We start from the raw sequence: 21,998 nt of genomic DNA on the forward strand, positions 1-21,998 counted from the left end.
GCTGGAGGTTCAGACCTGTGTTGCCCTCTGAACCAGTTGGGAAGCCCATTTCTGAGGGTATGAGGGTGTTTATGGGGACAAGCCACAGGCCAAGGCATCAACAGCTGGTGTTTGGGGTAAAAGGCACAGTGCTAGGCATCTGGAGGAGCCTGGTGAGCCACAGCACTCACAGCATCATCCTGCCAGCGAGCTGCCTGCTCCTGCATCCAATTAAACTGCTGGACCGACCTGGAGAGGCAGCAAGGATTGACTCAGGGCTTGGCTGGGATCCTGGGACCCACACTGCAATTCATCCAGCAGAGTAAAACAAAAAAACAAAGGCACTGGGATTTTTAATAAGTGTTTAAGGTCTTGGATTTGGGTCTGGTCAGTCATTTGATCCAGCCACAGGACTCGTATTAGTGGGTGGGAGAGAAATCCAGTCTGAGCATGAGACGCTGTGGGTTTGCACCCAGCTGGGAAGCTGTCCTTGTGTCTGGGAGCAGAAGCCTATTCACAGTTGCTCCTTGGGGGCTGCCAGGCTCCAAGCAGCGCAGTTTGCACCAGATGGTCCCTGCAGCATCCTGGAGAAGTTCTTCTCCAGATTCCTGGATAAAAGCAGGCTCCAGCTTGGATTCATGCTGACCCTGGTGCAGTCAACAAGAGCATCAACCGTTGTGACAGACTGTGCCCAACATGAGATCCTCCAGCAGCTCCAAGCAGTGGAAAGCGCCAAGTGCTCCAGTGTTATTACACACTGTTGTACCCTATACCAGTGTTGTGTTCAGCTCATTCACAATATTTTCATCCTTGTTCACATGCTTCATCATAGTCCTTTGCCGAGCTCCACATTAATTTGGGGCACAGTGCCTGGAGTTGGGTGAGCACTGTGCCCAAGCCATGACCATGTAGGCACACCTGGGCATTTACTCTGAAGGAACTGACCAGATCTGGGTGCCAGGGCAATTTGAGGGTCAGAGCCGCTCACGTGTCAGTCTGGAGAACTGCAGGAGAAATGAGGAAATACTTCCCACATCAGCCCTTTCACAGCCATGCTCTCCCAGCAAAGCAGCCACAGTTGACATTACCGGGATGACATTACTCTGAGTGGGTCAGAGACACCAGAGCAGTGCTCCAGCAGCTCCCACTGCTGAAACACAGCTCCCAAGAGCTAGAGATGTAGCAGCAATCCCAGCGATGGTGCTGTTGGTGCAGCTCAGAGCTGCCCAGGGCACCTCCTGTGCGGCTCCTGCTGCCTCAGCCTGGCCACTGAGCTGGGCATAAAGCACTGGAATTTTCCTCTGAGAAGAAGTGACCTTCAGCTGAGGTGGCTCAGAGCCTGCCGTCGGGATTAGCTGTGAAGGAGGTTTAGCAGCAAGAAGCTTTTGTACTGCTGTGAGGCTTTGGGTCTGTAAGGGCAGCTGTGCCAAGTGTTGAGCAGCCTCGTGATGTCCTTACAAGGATTACAGGGGCTGATGTCTGCAAAAGGATCTGCAGCAAGCAGCCATGCTGCAGGACACACTGTCTCCCACAGAGGTCTGCTGCTGGCTCCAGGGTTTTTCCAAAGTGATGTCCTATGTTCCCCGATTGTTAGAGATGCAAGGTGAACTCAGTACCTTGGCTGCAAGGGCACCAAGGCAAAGTCAGTGTCTGGCAGAGATGGTACAGGACAGGGCTTGGAGAAGCAAGGGTTGAAAAAGAGGATGGCGAGCCCTGGAGTCCGCCAAGAATAGCATTTAGCGTGTCAGAAGTACATGACACCCCAAGTGTTGTGGGTGATGGGGTCATGAGCACTGTGAGGGAGATGTAGAAAGCCATGTCAGGCAGGTGCAGTGATGCTTTAGCTCCTGTTTCTCCAAGACTCTCGGGGATAAGTGTCTGGAGGGCCCCATCCACAGCCAGCAGGGCAGGACTTCATGTCACCTGAGTGGCTTGGGAGAACATCCTGCTCAGACCCCACCCCTGCAGTCATGACCAGCTTTGTCTTTCCTGTGTCTGAAGCTGTGTGGTCCCCTTTCCCATTGAGACACATTTCCTCTCCTGTGTTTGCAGGTTGCCTATGGGACCACAGAAAACAGCCCTGTCACCTTCATGGGGTTCCCCAATGACAGCATCGACCAGAAAACTGAGACAGTGGGATACATCTTTCCCCACACAGAGGTGACCGTGACCTTTCCCATGTGCTCCAGGTGCTCTGCCAGCAGCAGACCTCACTCCATCCTCGCTGTCTGGTGCTGATGTCCAACTAAGCCCTTCTTCTCTTCCAGGCAAAAATTGAGGATCCAGAAACAGGGCAATCTGTGCCTCTGAACACTCTTGGAGAGCTTCAGATCCGTGGCTACTGCGTCATGCTGGGCTACTGGAATGACCCTGCCAAGACAAGTGAAGTGATCACTGCGGAGAGGTGGTACAAGACAGGGTGAGTCTGAGAGCTTCTCCCAGATGGTTCCACAGGGTGGCACTGGATGAGGAGGCATAGGAGTGCTTGGCTGGGATTTCCAAAGTAGAGAAAACTGTCCCAGTTTGTCCTTCGGATCTGTCTGTGACACTTCAGAACTGCTTTTAGCAGAGAGACCTTTGTGCTGAGTGTCCCTGGACAGGGGGATTGTCACTGGACACTTGTGCATGGAGGGATTGTGGGGGTACAGGGTAGGGCCAGGCATTGTCTCCCCCCTAAATCCTGGTGCTTGTGTGGACGCTGCCAGTTTCTGTAACAGGAGCTCTTTGATCTCTTCCATGTGCTCAAGGTGGCGTCTCAGCCATTATCCTCTGATACCACCCTGGCCGGGTGGGAGCATCAGCCGTTCTTCCACCCAGCTGGGACAGGACTAGAAGGGTGCTGTCATTGCAGGGACCTCGGGATCCTTAATGAGCATGGCTACTGCAAAATTATAGGGCGTTGCAAGGACATGATTATTCGGGGAGGAGAGAACATCTATCCATCAGAACTTGAGCAGTTCCTCCACACCCATCCCAAGGTTGAGGAGGTCCAGGTGAGTGGGAGGAGGTGGGGTGGGTGAGAATCTGTTTTTGGGAATCCTGTACATAAAGCTTCTGGGATTGCTACTTGGAACACGGTTGTCTTTCTCTGTTGTCAGCATCAAATTCCATGTAATATTGGTAAGCAAGAAGGAGGGACAGGCTCATGGGATGGAAGTGGCATGGGGCATATGGATTGTGGCAATCTCCTTGTGTTCCAGCTGCATATCTCCAAAGTGCTTGTCATTCTTCAGTTTTAAACTGCCTGTCCACTTTCATAACTCCCTCTGAAATTCTTACTCAGAAAGCAGTCTGGAAGGACAGTTTTTACTGATAATTGCTCAACTCTGACATCCAGGAAGATTCTTCCAACAAGCCCCTGGAGATGAGGAGTGAGACTTTGTTTCACTCCTTTGCAAGACAGCAAAGATTTCCAGGACTGAGCAGCTGTTCCCTGTCTGCTGGGATTGTTCTTCTCCAGGTTTTGTGCCAGACAAGTTTCCCCATAAATAAACTGCTTATTTAGTCAGAGTTCTGCTGGTGCCAGGCGAGCATCTCTCTTTGGAGCAGTCCCAGTGCAGATGGGTTGCAAACCAGTCCTGTTTATGTGGTTTCTAGGGCTTTATGTCACTGCTCTGGACTCAAAAGGATCAACGTGTCTCTAGCAGTTGGAGATAGTGGTTCAAGGCAGGGAATGACAGTAGGATTTTTGTGGAATAGTGGGAGCAAACTTTGGAAAGAGCTCAGGCTTGGGAAGCCCATTTCCTGGTGTCACAGGCAGTGACCCACTAAGATCTGTGATTATAATCCTTTAATTCAACCTCATCCCTCCCCTGCCATTCCATCTGGAGATCCTGAAGCTCTCATGGCAGCCTACCAAGTCTCCTTGTTTGTGAAACCTCTTGCCCCATTTTTTTTGAATCAGAGGGATGATGACAGGTCCATGTTGCATCCTCAATGCTCCAGCACCCTGTGGTATGGGGTCAGGAAACACACCATGGGCCAGCACACAGACCCTGTGGGAGGCCAGGAACACCCCCAAGGGTCACACTGTCCATCTGTCCTGACCAGGTGGTTGGTGTGAAGGATTTTAGGATGGGAGAAGAGATCTGTGCCTGCATCCGACTGCAGGCTGGGCAGGACTGCACCAAGGAAGAGATTAAAGCTTTCTGCAAAGGGAAGGTGGGTTCCCAGTCCTCAGTTTCCTTCCAGACCAGTACACCCAGTGGCTGCTGGGGACTGGTGGATGAAATCCATGGATTTAGAGCACAGGTGGACCCAGCCCTGGCAGTGCCAGGCTGTTCGTTCAGGTTGTGTAGCCCCAGTTTCTCTTCCCAGATCTCGCATTTCAAGATTCCACGTTATGTTGTGTTTGTGAGCCAGTACCCACTCACTGTCTCAGGCAAGGTAAGAGGGGCTGGAGCAGGGCAGGAACCCTGGCATTCTGTCCCAGCTCTCTCTGAGTCTCTCTCCCTGCTCTCTGGCCTCTATTCCAGATTCAGAAATACAAGTTGAAGGAGCAGATGGAGAAGCACTTGCAGCTCTGAGACTGGGAAGGCAGAGCAAAAACCAGGACAAATCAACCCCATTTCAGTCCGCTCTGAGTCTGGTTTTCACCTGTGCCTTGGGCTATGCAATGAAGACTTTCCCTCCCTGACATCAGGCTGATGGCACTTTTAGTCAATAAAACAGAGTTTTACAGAGTTGAACATATGCTGGTGGGTATTTTACTGACACTCTTAAGCCCAAATGCCCTGGGCCTGGCTTCCCATCCCATCCTTGGATGTTTTGAGACTCCTGGGTCATTTAAGAGCAATTGAACCCCTGAAATGAGGGCCAGGGGTTTCAGAGAATGAGACTTTGCAGTGTGGCTCTCTAAAACTGTCTGGAAAAGCTCACTCTGTTCCCACATCTCCCCCAGATGTTTCCCCCAGAAAAAGCCCTTCTCCAAGGTAGACACAGTTTTGTTTATTTTGTTGTTTTGGACAAGACAGACAGTAAGGTTGTTGCAGAAATACCAAAATTCCTGTCCCTCTGGCAGCGTGAAGCAGAGCATACCTGGGACAGCATTTTACGGGAGTTATTTGGTACCTCCCAACCATGAAACACTCCTGTGAGAAGAGGGATGGCAGAGCTCCTCTTTGCCAGCAGAAGTGTCCCACCCCAGCTGGAAAGTAGATAATGTTGCTGCCAACTCTCGCTGACCTCTTGCTGTCTCCCTCCTGCTTCCTTTCCGAGCAGAGCTAAGGCTGGGCCCCCTCCATGCTTGGCTTCCTCCGGTGGGTGGAGGGCAATGCAACAGGGAGGAAGAAGAAGCGTCAGCGAGGTCTCAATCCTTCATCTCACAGCTGGACTGTGGGCTCTACCCATGGAAGCAGACGGCAGGGCCAAGTTCCCTGTCCACGTCTGCACTCTGAAAGAAAAAAACACGGATGGTTTGTATCAGATTCCTTCTGTACACTGTCTTTCCAGCAAGTTCCTCTCCTGTTCCCACACTGCTCTTGGGGCTGGTTTCAGCACTGATCCTTCCACATTTCACTCACGTCTCCTCCCTTCCCTGGTTACCTCTGTCACCTTCCTTCTCGAGGGAAGAACTGTTACCTGCATGACAGCAGCTGTTGCCAGGGTCCTTGGAGACACAGAGGGCCTCTGTGACTGATGTCTAGGGAAGGACCGTTTATCTTCTTTTGCTTCCCACAGCACTAACCCAGGTGCAGGACAGGCCTGCAGTGAGTGGAACTTCTGCTCCCCTCCCTGATCAGTACCTCCACCCTTGGCACAACCCCTGCTCTGCCTACAGGTGCCCCATGTACTCACTGTAGCTGGGGGGCAGTGACTAAGAAATGACAGTGACACCAGCCCTGCCTAGTGAGGACAGACACACTGCTAAGAAAACCAGTGGGTCCTGGTCACAGCCAGCAGAGGGGTAACAGTCCCTGCCACCCCGCTTCTGCTCCTGTTCTGGGAGTGTGGCAGCACCATCCATGGGTGTGAGCTCTGGCACAGCCTGGTACCAAGGAAGCCTTCCCTACCATCCCATGCCTTCCCCCGAGCATATCCAGCCCTCGCCAGCCAGGACACCTCCCGCGGTGCCCCCTGCCCCTTCCCAAGCCCTGAGATAATGCATCCCCGGCTGTAAATACTCACGGAAGAGGAAAAGCTGGCCATTTGGGCTGCCAGTGCAGTCTCGATGTGTGCAGTGCTCCAGGCTCGCTCTATGGCTTCTGCCCTGCCCGTGCCTGTCCCACTCTTATAGTCCTCGCTGCCTGCTCGGAAACTCCCCGGAGAGGGAAGGTTACAACAGGGGTGGTTTACACAGAACTACGCGTTTCTGGCCTGGGAACGGGAATCTGCGATCTCAGCCTTTGTCATGGGCATTTCAGAGTTCCTCGTGACTATTAATAGAGACAACTACTCATGTCGGGGTTCGTCAGCTGCGGGTTTGCACAACCCTGAGTGGGGACAGCCCACTTCCCTCCGCTGAAACTCCGGAAAACCCTTCCCGGCCCCGAGGAGCAGCCGGGGAAGGATGCGGGGGCAGGTCCCAAACCTCGTTCGGACCGTGCGTCTGGGGAGGACACTGCGGGAGGACACTGGCCCCGGCATCCGCAGCACCGGGAGAAGACACCGACTCCCGCATTCCCAGCTCCGGGGGAGGACACTGACCGTAGCATCCCCTGCAGAGCCCCGTCGGCAGCGAAAGACTCGGCCCTCCATCCCTCCTCCTGCCCCTGCGCCCCGCCCCGGCTCCGCGCACGCCGGGGGCGGCCCCGCTCGGTGCCCGCCCGGGGCGGGCGGTGCCGCGGCCCGCGGGGGCCATGGCGGCGGCGCGGGGCTGGCCGCGGAAGCTGGCGGCTGTCGCGGGGGCGCTGCCCGGCGGGGGCGGCTCGGGACGAGCACCGGGACCGGTCCCAGAAACAGCCGCTCCCGCCACAGCCGCGCTCTACGTGCATGTGAGCGGGGACACGGGGGGACCCCGGCGCTGTGTGTGTGCGGGGGTGCAGGGGGAGTCACGGGTTTGCACACGTGGGGACACACGAGGGTCCTGGGGCTTGTAACGCCTTGAGGGGCGCGGGGCTGGCGCAGGTGGAGGGTGAGTGTGGCTCCCCGGGGCTCGCACACACGTGGGTGCATGTGGGTCCCCGGGGCTTACACACATCGAGGAGAGCCCAGCCTTGTGCACGTCACTGAACTGAGGGGTCCCCGAGCCGTGCGCACGAAGGGTCACACCTGTGGGTCGTTTGCCTTGTGGGGCAGGTGGGGGGCACTGAAGTCCATGCACTGGGCTGGGGGTGTTCCCCCTCAATATGGAGTGGCTAGGGGTGAGGGCATGGCTGCCCCCCACACGCCCCATGCCCGCAGTGGCCCTACTGCCGCAAGCGCTGCTCCTACTGCAGCTTCAACACGTACGTGGTGCCGGCGGTGGACGAGGCGGCCGTGCGCGCCTGCCTGGTGCGGGAGGCGCAGACCCTGCTCCGCCTCAGCCAGGTGCACAGGTGGGTGTACAGGGCTGGCTCATGGGGAGTGAGTGCTGGGCCCTTCCGTGCCCACCTGCAGTTCCCCACCCTCTGCCCTACAGCGTCACCTCCGTCTTCTTCGGCGGGGGCACCCCCAGCCTGGCCAGCCCCAGCACTGTTGCCGCAGTGTTGGAGGCTGTGGCGGAGGCTGCCCGCCTTCCGGCTGGTGCTGAGGTCACGCTGGAGGCCAACCCCAGCTCCACCAGCGCATCTCTCCTTGCCGGCTTCAGGGCAGCTGGGGTCAACCGCCTCTCCATCGGCGTGCAGGTGAGAGGGGCTCTCCCCGCCACAGCCCCCGCAGCCCCCCGTGACCCCATTGTCACCCTGCTCCCTCCGCAGTCGCTGGATGACGCCGAGCTGAGGATGCTGGGCCGGGAGCACACAGCGGCAGAGGCACGGAAGGCTGTGGAAGCAGCACGGGGGCTCTTTCCTGGCCGAACCTCCATCGACCTCCTGTTTGGGCTGCCGGGACAGAGCCGGGACGCCTGGGCCCAGCGGCTGGAGGCGACCCTGAGGCTCTGTGACGACCACATCTCCCTGTACCAGCTGACGCTGGAGCGGGGCACGGCGCTGGCAGCACAGGTCAGGGGTGGGGTGCTGCCTGCACCCCCCCAGGATCTGCTGGCTGACATGTACCAGACTGCCCGGAATGTACTGGTCGCCGCTGGCTTCCGCCATTATGAGGTCTCCAATTTTGCACGGAAGGTGGGATGTCCCCCATGCTGTGTGCCCCAATGTCATGCTGGTCCCCCAGCAGGCTCAGCCCCCCCCCTCACCCCAGGGCTCTCCCCCAGGGCGCCCTCAGCACCCACAACCTCTCATACTGGCAGGCTGAGCAGTACATCGGTGTGGGGCCAGGTAAGGGGGTGATGGAGGGCCAGTGTTGGGGGGAGTGTGTGGCCATGTGCCCCGTGAACTCCGTTGTCCCCCTGCCTGGCTGCTGCAGGGGCACATGGGCGTTTTGTGCTGCGGGGTGAGGGCGGCTGCAGCCGAGAAGCCCGTGTCCAGATCCTGGAGCCTGTTGCCTGGATGCGGGAGGTGCAGAGCCGGGGACATGGCACCAGGAGTCGGGTGGTGCTGAGCCCGCTGGAGCAGTGAGTACTGGGGTCCCTCCCCATGCCCCGTCCCTGTCTCTGCTGCTTCACAGCTCTCCGTGTCCCCACAGGCTGGAGGAGCTGCTCACCCTAGGACTGCGCACGGATGAAGGCATCACACACGAGGTGAGGAGCCACCTGTGGGGACACCCCACATCGACCTGATGTTAATCATAGAATGGTTTGGATTAGGTGGCACCTTAAAGCCCATCTCATTCCACCTCCTGCCGTGGGCAGGGATACCTTCCACTAGACCAGGTTGCTCTGAGCCCTGTCAAACCTCGTCGTGAACATTTCCAGGGATGTGGCATTCACAGCTTCTCAGGGCAACCTGTGTCAAGGCCTCACCTCCCTCACAAGATAATTTCTTCCCAATATCTAATCCAAATCTGCCCTTTCCATCCATCCCTTTTCCTGTCACTCCATTCCCTTCTCCAAAGCCCCTCTTCAGTTCTCCTGCAGCCCCATTGGGTACTGGGATGCTGATGCCCCATCCCTAACATCCTTCTCTTGCCCTGTGCACACAGCGCTGGGGGCACTTCTCCCCCCAGCTCAGCCTGCAGGCTGTGTTCGGGGAGCCGGGGGAGGCTCGGGCACTGCAGCAGGAGGGATGGCTTGTCCTGGACAGTGGGTGAGCCCCGGGGAGCTGTGGGCAGGGCCGGGGGTCTCCCTGGCGCCCCGGGTCTCACCACCACCTCTTTCCCAGTGGCCTGCGGTGCACCTGGGCCGGCCTGGCCGTGCTGGACTCGCTGCTGCCCGACCTGCTCTGGCAGCTGCAGCGGGTGCTGGGCGCTGCCCGGCGCCCACTGAAGGGGACTCCGGTGGAGGAACGAGCCGGTGGCCGGGGCGCGAGGGCTATAAGCGGCCGTAATGGATAATAATGGATAATAAACCACAAGAGCAGTGTGCTGGCTCAGGGGTGTTGGGGCAGGGGCGCTGGCTGGGGGGAGGTGTTACTGCACGGTAGGCCCCTGTATCCCGGTGTTCCGGGTGTCCTGAAGCCCGGTGTCCTGGCGCCCTGGTGTTCTTAGTCGCCCAGTGTCCCGAAGCCCCAGCCTTCCCAATATCCTCAATGTCCTAGTCGCCCAGTGTTCCGTGTTCCCGGTGTTCTGAAGCCTCAGTCTTCCCAATATCCTCAATGTCCAAGTCGCCCAGTGTTCCATATTCCCGGTGTCCTGAAGCCCCAGCCTTCCCAATATGCTCAATGTCCTAGTCGCCCAGTTTTCCATATTCCCGGTGTCCCGAAGCCCCAGCCTTCCCAATATCCTCAATGCCCTGGTCGCCCAGTGTTCCGTGTTCCCGGTGTCCCGAAGCCCCAGTCTTCCCAATATGCTCAATGCCCTGGTCGCCCAGTGTTCCGTGTTCCCGGTGTCCCGAAGCCCCAGCCTTCCCAATATCCCCGGTGTCCCGTTGTCCCCGGCCGTGTCACAGCAGCACGGCGCATGCGCTCGGGGAGCGGTCCCGGGGAGCTCCAGCAGGGGGCAGTGCCGGAGGCCGCTGCCCGCTCTGTCGCCACCCTGTCGCGGCCCTGTCGCGGCTTGGTCGCCGCTCTGTCGCCGCTCTGTCGCCGCTCTGTCGCGGCCCTGTCGCGGCTCTGTCGCGGCCTGCGGCGGGGCCGGACGCGGTGCCGGTGGCCGGGACATGGCGTCGCGGCGGGGCAGTCGGTCTCGGAACCGGACTCCTCCTGGTACGGCCGGGAGCAGGGCACGGCCGGGCCTGCAGCCTCGGCGGGGCCGCGGTGGAAGCGGCGGGAACCAGCCCCTTCCCCAGCCAGTGACCTCCTGTCATTATTGTGATTTTTTGTTTTTAAAGGAGCAGGTCCCAGCGGGAGGGGCCCGCAGGTTAAGGGGGAACAGCCCCGGTGGGATCCCCTGAGCTTGGCCTGGCCCGCAGGTGTCGGAGGAGCTGCTCTGCCTGGCTCTGCCTGGCTCTGCCTGGCTCTGCCTGGCTCTGCCTGGCTCTGCCTGGCTCTGCCTGGCTCTGCCTGGCTCTGCCTGGCTCTGCCTGGCTCTGCCTGGCTCTGCCTGGCTCTGCCTGGCTCTGCCTGGCTCTGCCTGGCTCTGCCTGGCTCTGGTATTTCAGAACTGTCCTGCCACTGAGCAGCTTCTGAAATCCAGTGCTGTGTTACCCGAGTCGTGCTGGGTGAGCGCAGGGCATCTGTGTGCTGGCAGCTGGAGCTGGAAACTTCCCAGGACTGTGTTGTTCCACCTGCAGGGATCTGTATTTATTTGCATTTATCTTACCGTTGTCTTTCATCTGAATAAAGTGTGAGACAGTTCACTCCTACTTGACCCACTTTGGTCTTTGCAGCTTCTTAGAGGTTCATTTCTTTAATTACAAGAGATGCTGAATTTGTTTGTTGCAACCTTAAAGAGAAATAATCCCAAAACATAGTTCAGCTGGGAATCATTAACCAGCCTGAGAGGAATATGGTGCTTCCTTGGGAGACTGAAGAAGTGTCTTAATCTGTTTTTTAGGCAGGAAGGAAAAGACTTTTGAACAACCCTGTTCATCAATTGTAGAAGAGCCCGAGCCTGAGCCTGTTCCATATGTTCTGCAAGGAGAGGACATCCAGGCACTTGAAATTAAGGTGGAGGACCTGGAGAAAGTATGTACGAGTATTTTTACTGCTAGAAACAGCTGCCTTAACTGACACTCTCCTTTTGAGTGTTTAACAGAGGGTCCTGCCCATTTACTTAAGCCAAAACTCACTCCTGCAGGTGAGTTTTCATGCCATTGTGTCTGTCAGGTTTTTTATAATGATAAAATGTCAGCTCATCATGTTCAGTTGCTAAAAGTAAAGAATTATAAGTGCCTATACAGTCCCTTCAAACAGAAGCATAAGTCATCTGCCTCTTCAAAATTACATCTTCAACTTTCTGATCTAATAAGACCTGTAAGTTGTTTTGTAGCTCTCATGACTTTCCTTCCAAAGCTCAGATCACAGTGTGTGAGTGGAAGCATTTGAGTGACACAGCAGCAGAAATCTCTTCTGGAAAGTGATTTAAAACTCTCATTTTGTGCCCCTGTTGTAAACCAAGATCCAGAGGAGTGAGACAGTAACTAAGCTGGTATCTGCACAGCTGTGTAAGGTGTCTTGTAGAGGAAGAATCACAGAAGATTTGGCTTGGAAAGAGCCTTAAAGCTCATCTATTTCCACCCCCCCTGCCATGGGCAGAGACACCTTCCACTACTCCAGGTTGTTCCAGTCCCTCAATCTAGCCTGGCCTTGGACACTTCCAGGGATGGGGCAGCCACAGCTTCTCTGGTCACCCTGTGCCAGGCCCTCACTACCTTCACAGGGAAGAATTTTTCCTAATATGTAATCTAAACCTACTCTTCTGCACTGAATCCATTCCTTCCTTGTCCTGTTACACGTCCATGTGGAAAGTCCCTGTCCAGGACTCGCAGGACCCTTAGAGGAAGTGTACTGATATGACTGCTGTGCATATCCTAAGATGATTAGATGGAATAAAGGTAAGTCAGTGTGTACCTAATTGCACTGTGTTTATTTCCTGAAGCTTCATGCTCCACACCTTGCCTATGATCCTGGGAGAATCCTGGTTCGGAAGAATTACCTTGTCCGAAAATCCCGACCCAAGGAGGTGGCACATCTCGTAGCACATCCTGTTCCCCCCAAGGCACCTAGGGGACCGCTGACTTTTCCTGGTAGGATTCAACTTCACATCTTACCTTTGGGTTTTGGTTTTGCTAAGCCAAACTTTAGTGACCTGGCTCTGGGGTTGGGTATTTTTATATGTGTGTTGTAGGATCAAGGCAGTTTGATGATGGCTGTGAAGAGATCCTCCCTCATCACATTTTGGGAAGTCTCCAGGAGTTGAGGATGGAAGCCTTGGCCAGAAGAAACACTCAGGTTGGTTTGTAGAGTTAGGGAAATGGTGCTGCATAGCACTTTTCCAGAGGTAGAGTGTGGTGCCTGCAGTACCTTTTGATGCTTTCCAGCATCTATCAGGAGCAGGGCAGGCCTAAGGTGTGGTTTTCTCAGCCTCATCACACTCTGGGGGAGGGTTTGCCTTTGGAGAAACTGCACCAGCAGGTTTATAGTCCTGTTATAGTCCAGGACCAGGTCATGGAGGGAACAATTACACAGGCTTCCTCTTCCATATGTGCCCTGCTGGTGGTTTCAGGGAAGAGCTGGTGTTGCAGCAATGCCATTGCTGGAATGTCATTACTCAGATAAATACTTCCGTCGTATCTTAGTGTGTCTCTACTGCCCTGGTTTTCTTCCCCTCTTCTGGTTTTCTTCCTCACTGTTACATTGCTAATGTAACAGTGCTGTCAATCTGAAGAATTCTCTCCTCCCCTCTCCCATTCCTGTTTTGGTGTGCATGGAGAGGTTCATCATTTAATGTTTCATTTCTCATCAGCTAGCAGATGCTATTAAGGTTCCTCATCCACATGTTACTGCAGCAGCTTTAGAAGAACATGGAGGAGAGAAGAAAGAAAAGGCACATCAGGCCCACCTAGCAGAGCACAAAGCTTTCCAGAACTGGAGCCATCATATGGCAATGAGGAAAAAGCAGGAGAAACACCTAGGAGGTGAGAAAAGCTAAGAAGGTCTAAGGAGAATTCTGTGAAATTCTGTGAGCAGGTAGAGAAGTTTGATGTCCCCACCCCAAACTGCAGCAGTCATTGCCAACCAAGGTTAATCCTATTGCCATTGCAGTCTAATTCCATGTTCTCAGAGCTCCCACACTGCTCATGCTGTTGGCTCTGGATGTGGTAGAAAGGCGAACTGGTGGCTCTAGCTGGGGAGAGGGCAGTGGATTTGGCAGGGAACAGTGTAAGTGGGTTACAGGTGAACGGTAACAGTGGCAAAGGGTGTGCCCAGAAGTGCAGCACCAATGATGTGATGTTTTTTATTTATAGAAACTCTTCACAAGCCAGAGAATGAATTGCTGATGAACATGTCAGACAATTACAGGCAAATCCAGGAAGAACGTGACCTCATTGACCGGAGTCTCCCTGCCCTATTTCCTGGAAAGGTGAGAGCCCCACTTCCTGTATGTCCTGATTGTGCTGCTCTTGCGACACAGCACAGACACTGCTCTAAGTAAGTCTCTGAAGTGCTGTCAGGAGATGTTTATCAAAGCCACTCTGAATCCCTCAGCTTGGTGTCTGAGCAGAGCTTTCAGGGACATGAAAAATAAAAACTGAGTTGTGCTATCCATACCAGTCAGGAGAAAGTGGGGATGAGCAAATGGCATTTCTTAATTCTCACCAAAGACTGTTGTGCCCTGGGAAGTGGCATGGGAACGTGTCACATTTGCTGTTCCAGGGGCAGAAAGATCTGATAGCTTCAGGCTTGGATTTTAGTGATTGCCGTGGAGAAAAGGGCATGGGTAAGGCAGGAGGGTTATGGGAGTATTGTGTTAAAACTATTTTTTCACACTATCAAAGAATTTGCATTTGTTTGAGGCTTTATTTTAGTATCATTCAACCTTCATGTGCACTAGATAGAAGAAAGTTCTTTTGTCTTTGACAGCAGCCTGATATAAATTTTGGCTTGCTCTGCAGAAATGGATAATTCATAGACTTTTAAAATGCTCATATAGTCAGGGTTAGACCTCTTCTTTTTAGCTTCAAGTGCCTCTGAAAATAGCAGGTAGCTGCATAACTATCCACAACAATCAGTGGGAGCCTTGTTTCCCACCCTAGGGATACCGAGTGGGAAGTGAGTTCTGGAGCCTTCCTGAGCAAATTGGGGATGAACTCACCGGGCTGACTCTGACCCTGACCCGGACAGAATGTGGGCACCCAGAGCCACTCACTCATGTGGGGAAACCCCGAACTGTCCAGAGGGAAACAGGTAAGGGAACACTGCAGAGAGGTGATTCCAAAGAAATGGGGCACAAGTGTGGAGGAAGCAGCTCCTTCCCTGTTGAGCCTCCTCTTTAAAACACTACAAGGCCAAAGTTTGGCAGAGAATGAAATTTGATTAGGCATGTGGGCGTGGAGAGAGTGAGCTCTTGTATGGGTATTTCCGCAGGTCTGAAGCCTCCAAAGAAGATTCCTTGCCACCTAAAGTGGGATAAGAGTCTTTTCCTGAAACATCGACAGCAGGAGCTAAAATCTCTTCTAGAGGAGCTGGGCTTCTATAAGCCGGTAAGACCAGAGGAACAAGGACATTTTGTGTCTCTTGTCAGGTGCTGTAGAGTAACAAAATTGCCTGGAGTTGGATCTGAAAAAAGCATCAGGAAACTAAAACTTGGTCGCACAGTGCTTTTCTGGAAGTTACCACATTCCCAAAGGGCCACACCTATGAAAGAGGTGTCTGACCTCCTGAAGTGTTGCATGGAGTGGTCTAGGGGCCTCAGAATAGGACGCCAAACTAGCAGCATGCAGCTTCCAGGACCTAGGCAAAGAAAAATCTGCCAAGTACTGGTGCAGGACTTTGATTTAGTGCTGTGGGGCAGAGGGAAGAGATCTTTACCCCTGTGGAAGACACACTCTGAAATAATCTCCCGAAGGCAGATGGCCCCTCCTCCTACAAACAGAACAAACCTCACTTTTTTTGTCTTTGAAACCTGTCTCTGAGGATGAGAAACATGTGAAGGACACTTTCTCTGTGCATCATTGCTAGTGGGGGATGGAATCATCTAGGATTCTTGGGAATCTCAGAATTGGTTCTTTCCTGTGTCCCTTGAGAATTTTTCAGATGCCTCTGAAAAGCATTGTAGGAGCAAGAAATCACAACTTCACTTTTCTTGGCTGAGTTAGTGCATTTGTCTGGTGTTTTAATGTCATTTCTATGTAAAAGAGCAACTGTGAGTTGGTAATTTATGTGTATGTCCAGGATCTGGAAGGACTGGAGGTGATTGGGAAAGGGCAGCCTTTCACATCTGTGTCAGCTGAGGCTTTTCTACCTACCACCATTTCTGAAGAGATTGAGACTCTGTAAGTTCTACTTTGTGGCATACTTTGTGGCAAAATAAAGAATTTTGGGTGTGCACTACCAATCTGTGAGGATATCCTTAGCTGTTCTTATGCAGAATGGAGACAAGTCTCCACCGGGACACAATAGAAGGCATATTCTTATATTATAATCACCAGATCTAGGAGCCTTTGTGCCTTGGGGCCTTGTGTCTAAGGAGCAAGAATCAGAGAAAAGTTTTGTTGAGGCTCTTCCTCCAGTCTTCACTCTGTGTGGCTTCAGAGCTTAGATCAGGCCGGGTAGGATTCTACTCTCAATTACCTCTATTTGATTGTCTTTTTCTAGCCTTCCATCATTACTTTCCTGTTTTGCCTGTCCTGTCCATCTGTAACAGGCACAGCCTGAGGGCCTCTTGTCCTTTTTCACTCATGTACTTCAGACAGGTCTCATTCTTTAATATTCTGGCTGTCCTGTCCTCCTTGCCAGTGGCATGTAGCTAGATGGGTTCTCCACATCTGCAGGGCTCTGTCCCTAAAGAGATTACTGTGTGAGAAAATATAAAATGGGATTATTTCTTACAGGGTCTTGTAAATCACCCCTGGTTCTCCCCTCTCTGGAAGTGAATTTCACTCCATGAAAATGCTGGCTTTTGTTTTCTTTAGCAGTGACCCCTTAGGTGACTCCTTCATTGCGGTTCCAGAAGCTGAAAAAGTTCCATCTTTAGTTTTCTGTGGCCAGCCTGCTCGTTGGATCAAGGGCATCGCTGCTTGCAGGGTAATTGTGAGATTTTAATTGTTTAGTCAAGCTAAGCCTATTTGAGCTCCCAGGTCACAGTTATACAATAAGTGTCACTCCAAGGGCACAGAATGGGGGATTTATTCTGAACATAACAGAGTATCCCTGTGTTTGCTCCAGAGAGATCTAGGAACAGAGGGGCTCTGGTTGTGGTGTGCAGTTCAGATTCCCAGGCTTTCTCTGGATAGTGGCCACTTCTTTGGATCTGCCTTACAAGTTCTCCTACCAAGGCTCAGCCCTTTCTTTGAGCTATGACTTTCATGCAGGATAAATCCTACCAGATAGAATAGAAATTGTTATCTTTTTCTTGTAGAAGGAAATTGGTATTGCTGCCCGGCTCACCTTTGAGACTCTGGCTGGTGAGAAGGCTGAAAGCTTCCTGACCGTGATCAATGATGGCAGAGGTGCCATTTGGTACAACTGGATGAGGCTTCCTCAGCAGATCCCCTCCAGAGAAGTCAAGGGGAGGAGAGTGCCCTGTTTTTACTTTGATACCAGACCAGGTATGAGATCTGCTGGTCTCCAAGACCTTTGTACCTCAAGCACAGAGCAGGAATTTGGGAGTTACCTGGGATGTGGAGTCTGACTAATGGCAGAGCATTGCTGGGTAATTTCTCTTGAGGAAGCCACCCGGGGTGTCAGAGCTGACTCACCCCAAAAGAGCTGTGTAAGGCAGATCGCTCTCCTGGAACTTAAAGGAAAGGAGGTTGCTTGTGCTCTGAGTGTAAATGGGTGGAATATTGAGAAGTGAATCATTTTCTGGTGGCAAACAGGTCAGAATCTTCTGGAGAGAAAACGGAGCTTGCTGTAGAAGGAGAGTGCAATGGGAGTAATGCCAGTTCAGGAACATAGGGACTGAGAGTAAATCTGGAAGGAGAATGATAGCTGGATGAAGTGTGATAGCCAGCTAAACTATGGGGAAAGAGTCTCCTAGAAAGATAAGGACGTTTGGGGTGGTGTTGGAAAAGGATCAGGCTAACCAGGTGGTTTCTTGCACACCAATGCATTTTCTCTCTTATTTCAGGTGTAATTTTGCCTGGAGAAACGCGGAGGTTTTCTTTTATTTTCAAGTCAGAGAGAGCAGGCATTTTCTGTGAGCCCTGGGAATTTAGGACACATCCTCTGTTATTAGGAGGAGCTCTGCTTCAGGTGACCCTTTGGGGAATTGCTGTGTATGAGGATAAATTTGCTGACTTCAGAGAGAAATTGGAGGTAACCAAGCGTGTAGCTGGGTAACTGAGCTTTGAACTTTATATGCAAATAGAGGATAAGGGTGGGAGGGGACAACATGGTATTTTTATTGTTGTGCAATTACTGCTGAGAGTGAGCTTTACAAAATGTCTGCACATACTTGAGCAGGTTTGGTAAATGACATGAGGAACTCTGCAGTCTGTTGTCATGTTGTTACTAAAGACATGACTGTGTCTCCTAAAGTGTTCACACTGGTCCTTTAAAGAACGAAATTTCTGTTGGTAATTAATTTCATTAGTTACTTAGTGGGAAGTAGTGTACTGCTGTACACTATGATAGCAGTTAAGGTATAAATTGAAAATTACCCTATGCTTTGAAAAGTATAGTTTGGGGGCAGGATTTGTAGAGTTTATTTGAAAAGCTGTTGGAAGTATTGCTCTGCTCAGCAGGGTTTGCAGTTGTTTGTGTCCTTGTAGCTCTGTATAATGAATAGTGTGGTTACAGGCAGGACTGAGTTTATGTGTTTGCGTATGGAATGGGGACTCACACATGTTGTTCTTGTTGTGGTGCCTCAGAGTGAGCTGGCTGCTCGAGAAGGTGCTTCTATAGTGAAAGACAGCCTGAAAGAACTTCTTGACCAAATTCGGACACCTGAGCGCACCCCATCTCCTGTGGATGCCTGTGTCACAGAGGAAGAGCTGTTCCACAGGAAAAATCCCGAGGTGATGTTTGCTATTGTATGGACTGCACAACTGAAATAAGTGAGGAGGGCAGATCCATGGGGCTGCTGCATCCCTGGTATTCTGAAGCTGGCAGAGTCTGTCATGGAGGCTTTAACAGTTGGGTTTGAAGAGGGAAGGTGCAGCTCATGTTTACCTTTTCCCTCATTGTTACAGTTGCATTATCAGCATCAAGTGGTAAAACAGCTGCATAAACTATGGAGACAGCACCTGACTGTTCCTTCAGTCTCGGAGGAGGAAGTGCCCTTGGACCAGAGGAGCACTGCAGAGGACATGGAGTACCAGGACCGCACCTTGGAGACTCCCTCTGCCTGGAGCAGCACCACAGAGCTCCCATGTGGGAAGTACACATTAGAGGAGGCTCCGAGGGAAAGGAGCACTGAGGAGGAAGAAGCAGGTCCTTCAGGATGGAACCTTTCCCTCGAGGACTTTAAAAAGGTGGTCACCTCTGTTCCCACAAGCTGATGGTGTGTTAATTCCCCTACAAACAGTAGGCTCACACTGCCCCAGTGGGAGCCCATCTAAAGGGCTGCTGCCAATATGCTGGCAGTTTGTGAGATTTACGATGTGTGTTCGCTCTGCTGACCACACCCTCAGTGATCTTGTAAAGAGATTCCCAAGAGAGACTTTGTGGGCTGTTGTTTGAAGAAGAAAAGAGAAGCACACAATATAATAGATATTTTAAGCTCTTTCCCCATTAGCTTTCTGTCATCCCAGGACTGAATGTGGAGGCAGGCTGGGTTTACAGCCTCCTGTGTCTCCCCCAAGGGCTCTTCTCCTTGGAGAGTCCTTCCTATTCATCAGAGAACTAAGGGAGCACTCGTGACAGGCTGTGGATAATGTACAGACCTCCTTAGATTAAAGCAAGAGTGCCTTGGATTCTGTCAATGATTTTTCTGTAGTGCTCTCTTGGAAATCTCTCTGTTGTTTTTATAACTAAGCTTTACTAGGGAGCCTTCTAGCTTGATAGAATCTCTGTTTCCCAGAACACCTGAAGTTGCAAAGGGGCTTAATATTGGTCTGATGAGGGAATCTGGGTTTGTTCTGCAGATCTTGGGTACCTTGGCCATATCCTAGGTGTGTAGGAAGCCCCATCTGGGTGTATAAGTGCCCAGTGCAGTCTGGTTTCAGACGTGCCCAGGAAGAGAGCTGTGGGCTGTTCCACTGAGCTCAGGGACTGAGAATAAAGACTGAGAAGTGTTCCACAGCCCCTGTGAATTTTCTCTCACAGGCTATAATGTCAATCTCCGGGGACGAGCAGCGGGAAGAAGCACTGACCCAACTCAATAAGGCAGCTCTGGAGCTGTGTGTTGAACAGAGGCCAACTCAGTCAGACCTTCTGTATCCACTCTGGTGGGTTACCTTTGCAAGGAAAAGCTTGTGAAAACATTGTATGATCAACAGCCTCAGCAAGCTCTCTTGCAAGTGTTGTCCTCAGAGTGCACATAATTATATGAGGTCTAGAAATCATCTTTACACTCTGGTTTTTTATAGCTTAATTGTAGCAGCTGTCTAGGACCCAAATGCCTTTTTTTTTTTCTGGAGATAAGTTTAGACTATTAAATGCATGTAATTTTGGAGAGCGTACAAGATTATTTCTGGCAAGATTATTCCAGACTGTATTTATGAAACCTTTGGGTATTTTCTGTACCCTTTTACTCAGATAACTGTCTCCTCCCTCATACAGTCTCTCTGTTCTTTGCTCAGGCTTTCAGACTGTAAACATATCAACAGCTTTGAGTTGCTTCTAAATTAGAAGGATGCAGGTTCCTCCTGGTAAACACAGAGCAGGTTGATTTACCAACATGTGTCATGTTGAGGAGCAGACCTAGTTTCACAGTAATATTTATGGGTTCCTGGGAGCCTGTTGATTTGCAAACCATTGAGACCTTGGAGGGCTCTAATATGAGGAAAGCAATTTAGCATCCCCCTGCACAGATATTTAGACAGTGGGTGCTGTTTTGTTGGTTTAGTTGCACAGGACAGCTGTGAGCTATAATGTGCCTTCCCTTCTGGGCACAGGGTCAAACAAGGTGGCAGTTGCCGCACTGTCTCCCTTCTGATCTTGACCATTTTCTCAGCCTCCAGCTGTGGCGTGGAACAATTGATGACTTGGTGAGTCACTCTCTGAGGCTGAGATCCGTGCTTGGTTTGATTAAGAAGGATGCCTATGTAGAAGCTGTTCCAGAGGAAACAGGTAAATGGTGGTTTTAGCACAGCAACTGCTTTCTGTGGGCTGTTGGAAATACAAAAAACGCGATGAATTTGAACCGAAATGTCAGTTTCAACATGTCTCCCTGAGGAAGAAGCATCAGGAAAAAAAAACTGGCAGATTGTGTGACATTAACAATAGTAATTGGGATCTGTGGTTTGGCATCAGTAAAAAAACACCCCCGCAAAAAAAGCCTTTTAATTCAGCTAGGTCTAACCATGGTTTTCACACAGACCGATCCAGCAAATACTGCTTCAATGAGACCTCTTCCTTCCTTATTTAAACAAAGAAGTCTTCAACTCTTGTTTTTCAGTGCAGTACATCTCAGGTTAATAAAAAGAGGAGAATATACTGCAAAAGTAACACATTCCCACTGTGCTAGTGCAGTGGGATGGACTTTCTGGATGTGTGGATGCTTTTGGTTAATTGAAATCCTTTCTTTTGTAGAGGAAGTAAAGCAAGGAGGAACGAAAAAAGGAGGAAAGGAATACCAAATAGCTACTAATAAAGAAGAGAAAAAGGATAAAGAAGGCAAAAAAAGTAGAGGGACATCAAGGAAAGAGAAAGTGGTAGGTGTTGGGATGCCTAGTGAACCCTGAGTGCTGGGGATAGTGTGATCATCCTGAGGCTGTGTATCCTGAGTTTGAGCTGATTTCTAACCCAGTGAAAGAAGTGTTGCTGCTGGGAGATGCATCTTGAAGCAGTCTGATCAGTGTCCTGACCTATGTCCCTTTTTTCCTTGGTCTTTTCCTGATTAGGATCATTCAGGCAGCAGAAAGCTGAAAGCAGAAGATGAGAAGCAAGTATCTTCCATTTCTGTGCAGGACGTGAAAGAGGGAGCAGAGTCCATGAAAGGAAGAGATGACAAGCAGAAGGTGAAAGAGGCAGCTGCAACTACAGATGGGGCAGAACCTGTTCAGGAGCAGGTGGACTCTATTTCACTTGAAACATATCGGGAAAAGCTCTACATTGAAGTAAGTCTGACCAAAGCTTGTATCGTTGTCTTGGTTTTGTTCTTTTCTTGTAAGGCATGCTGAGTCTCAGGGAGAGAGACAAGCATTTTGTTAAACTCAGAAAACTGGCAGACATATGTCCCTTGTGCTGCAGCAAGGTAAGTGTGAAATCCAAATGAATTTGTTTCAGCCTGGAATCTGTTAGCAGAAATTCAGCCATCACATAGCCACATGCGGGACTTCTGGCTGGGATGTCTTTAGCGTTGCTTGCAGACTCTGGAGGGATCAGCTGAATTAATTGTACTGCAGATAATGTTAAACACACTTCATAGTCAGGGAAGTTATTACTACAGCTCTATCAGCAGCAGGCTGCCACTTCTGTGTGGTTATGTGTGTGCCCATATGAAAATGTCAGAAACCATCTCTGTCAATCTCAGCCTCAAGATTTCCTCATGTGTTTTCACTGCAGCTGTCTTCTCTGAATTTCTGCAGGTTTACAGGCTGCTAGATTCAATGGTGAGCGAAATGGTGTCTTTATTTGAGGATCTGAAGCAATAACATGCTCTGAGGTGGGAGTGAAGCCCTTTGTATGTAGAAATAGACTTGCTTTTAAAAAAATAAAATAAATAACCATATTTACACA

General features: G+C 51.5%; 3 protein-coding genes and 1 long non-coding RNA gene across 4 annotated transcripts in view; 3 read left to right on the forward strand and 1 right to left on the reverse strand.

Moving 5' to 3' along the window:
- ACSF2 (acyl-CoA synthetase family member 2) overlaps positions 1-4,667 on the forward strand; it is a 37,699-nt gene extending 33,032 nt beyond the window's left edge. The window contains exons 11-16 of the mRNA XM_068209572.1: positions 2,032-2,139; positions 2,247-2,398; positions 2,831-2,972; positions 4,030-4,140; positions 4,297-4,365; positions 4,455-4,667. Coding sequence (XP_068065673.1) covers positions 2,032-2,139; positions 2,247-2,398; positions 2,831-2,972; positions 4,030-4,140; positions 4,297-4,365; positions 4,455-4,505 — 633 coding nt within the window. The 3' untranslated portion in view covers positions 4,506-4,667. The remainder of the gene's footprint in view (positions 1-2,031; positions 2,140-2,246; positions 2,399-2,830; positions 2,973-4,029; positions 4,141-4,296; positions 4,366-4,454) is intronic.
- Positions 4,668-4,911: 244 nt separating this feature from the next.
- Positions 4,912-6,345, reverse strand: LOC137485213 (uncharacterized). Its single transcript, XR_011005220.1, has 2 exons — positions 6,106-6,345; positions 4,912-5,369 (listed from the first exon to the last, which is right to left on the reverse strand). It is a non-coding gene; the product is annotated as an uncharacterized lncRNA (long non-coding RNA).
- A 431-nt stretch (positions 6,346-6,776) lies between these two features.
- On the forward strand, positions 6,777-9,465 carry RSAD1 (radical S-adenosyl methionine domain containing 1). Its single transcript, XM_068209794.1, has 9 exons — positions 6,777-6,911; positions 7,321-7,454; positions 7,538-7,742; positions 7,815-8,180; positions 8,270-8,333; positions 8,422-8,569; positions 8,641-8,695; positions 9,097-9,200; positions 9,276-9,465. Exons 1-9 carry the CDS (start codon positions 6,777-6,779, stop codon positions 9,445-9,447), a joined length of 1,383 nt encoding a protein of 460 aa, XP_068065895.1. The 3' UTR covers positions 9,448-9,465.
- A 546-nt stretch (positions 9,466-10,011) lies between these two features.
- MYCBPAP (MYCBP associated protein) lies at positions 10,012-21,998 on the forward strand. The gene is made up of 19 exons (XM_068209977.1): positions 10,012-10,361; positions 11,024-11,177; positions 12,091-12,238; positions 12,340-12,443; positions 12,958-13,129; positions 13,460-13,575; positions 14,249-14,399; positions 14,580-14,695; positions 15,387-15,487; positions 16,127-16,238; positions 16,576-16,762; positions 17,284-17,471; positions 18,026-18,172; positions 18,347-18,628; positions 19,422-19,543; positions 20,272-20,387; positions 20,850-20,971; positions 21,161-21,376; positions 21,848-21,998. Exons 1-19 carry the CDS (start codon positions 10,012-10,014, stop codon positions 21,911-21,913), a joined length of 2,970 nt encoding a protein of 989 aa, XP_068066078.1. The 3' UTR covers positions 21,914-21,998.

The sequence above is a fragment of the Anomalospiza imberbis genome, chromosome 19 (genome assembly GCF_031753505.1).
Source record: "Anomalospiza imberbis isolate Cuckoo-Finch-1a 21T00152 chromosome 19, ASM3175350v1, whole genome shotgun sequence".
Classification (NCBI taxonomy): Eukaryota; Metazoa; Chordata; class Aves; order Passeriformes; family Viduidae; genus Anomalospiza; species Anomalospiza imberbis.

Excerpts from the sequence above, each read along its gene's own strand:
- RSAD1 (XM_068209794.1), top strand. The coding sequence starts at position 6,777 with ATGGCGGCGGCGCGGGGCTGGCCGCGGAAGCTGGCGGCTGTCGCGGGG. Across the intron at positions 8,570-8,640 it reads GTGCTGAGCCCGCTGGAGCA|GCTGGAGGAGCTGCTCACCC; the intron begins GTGAGTACTGGG and ends GTGTCCCCACAG. Across the intron at positions 9,201-9,275 it reads TGGCTTGTCCTGGACAGTGG|TGGCCTGCGGTGCACCTGGG; the intron begins GTGAGCCCCGGG and ends CCTCTTTCCCAG.
- MYCBPAP (XM_068209977.1), top strand. The coding sequence starts at position 10,012 with ATGCGCTCGGGGAGCGGTCCCGGGGAGCTCCAGCAGGGGGCAGTGCCG. Across the intron at positions 11,178-12,090 it reads AGGTGGAGGACCTGGAGAAA|CTTCATGCTCCACACCTTGC; the intron begins GTATGTACGAGT and ends TATTTCCTGAAG. Across the intron at positions 17,472-18,025 it reads ACTTCAGAGAGAAATTGGAG|AGTGAGCTGGCTGCTCGAGA; the intron begins GTAACCAAGCGT and ends GTGGTGCCTCAG.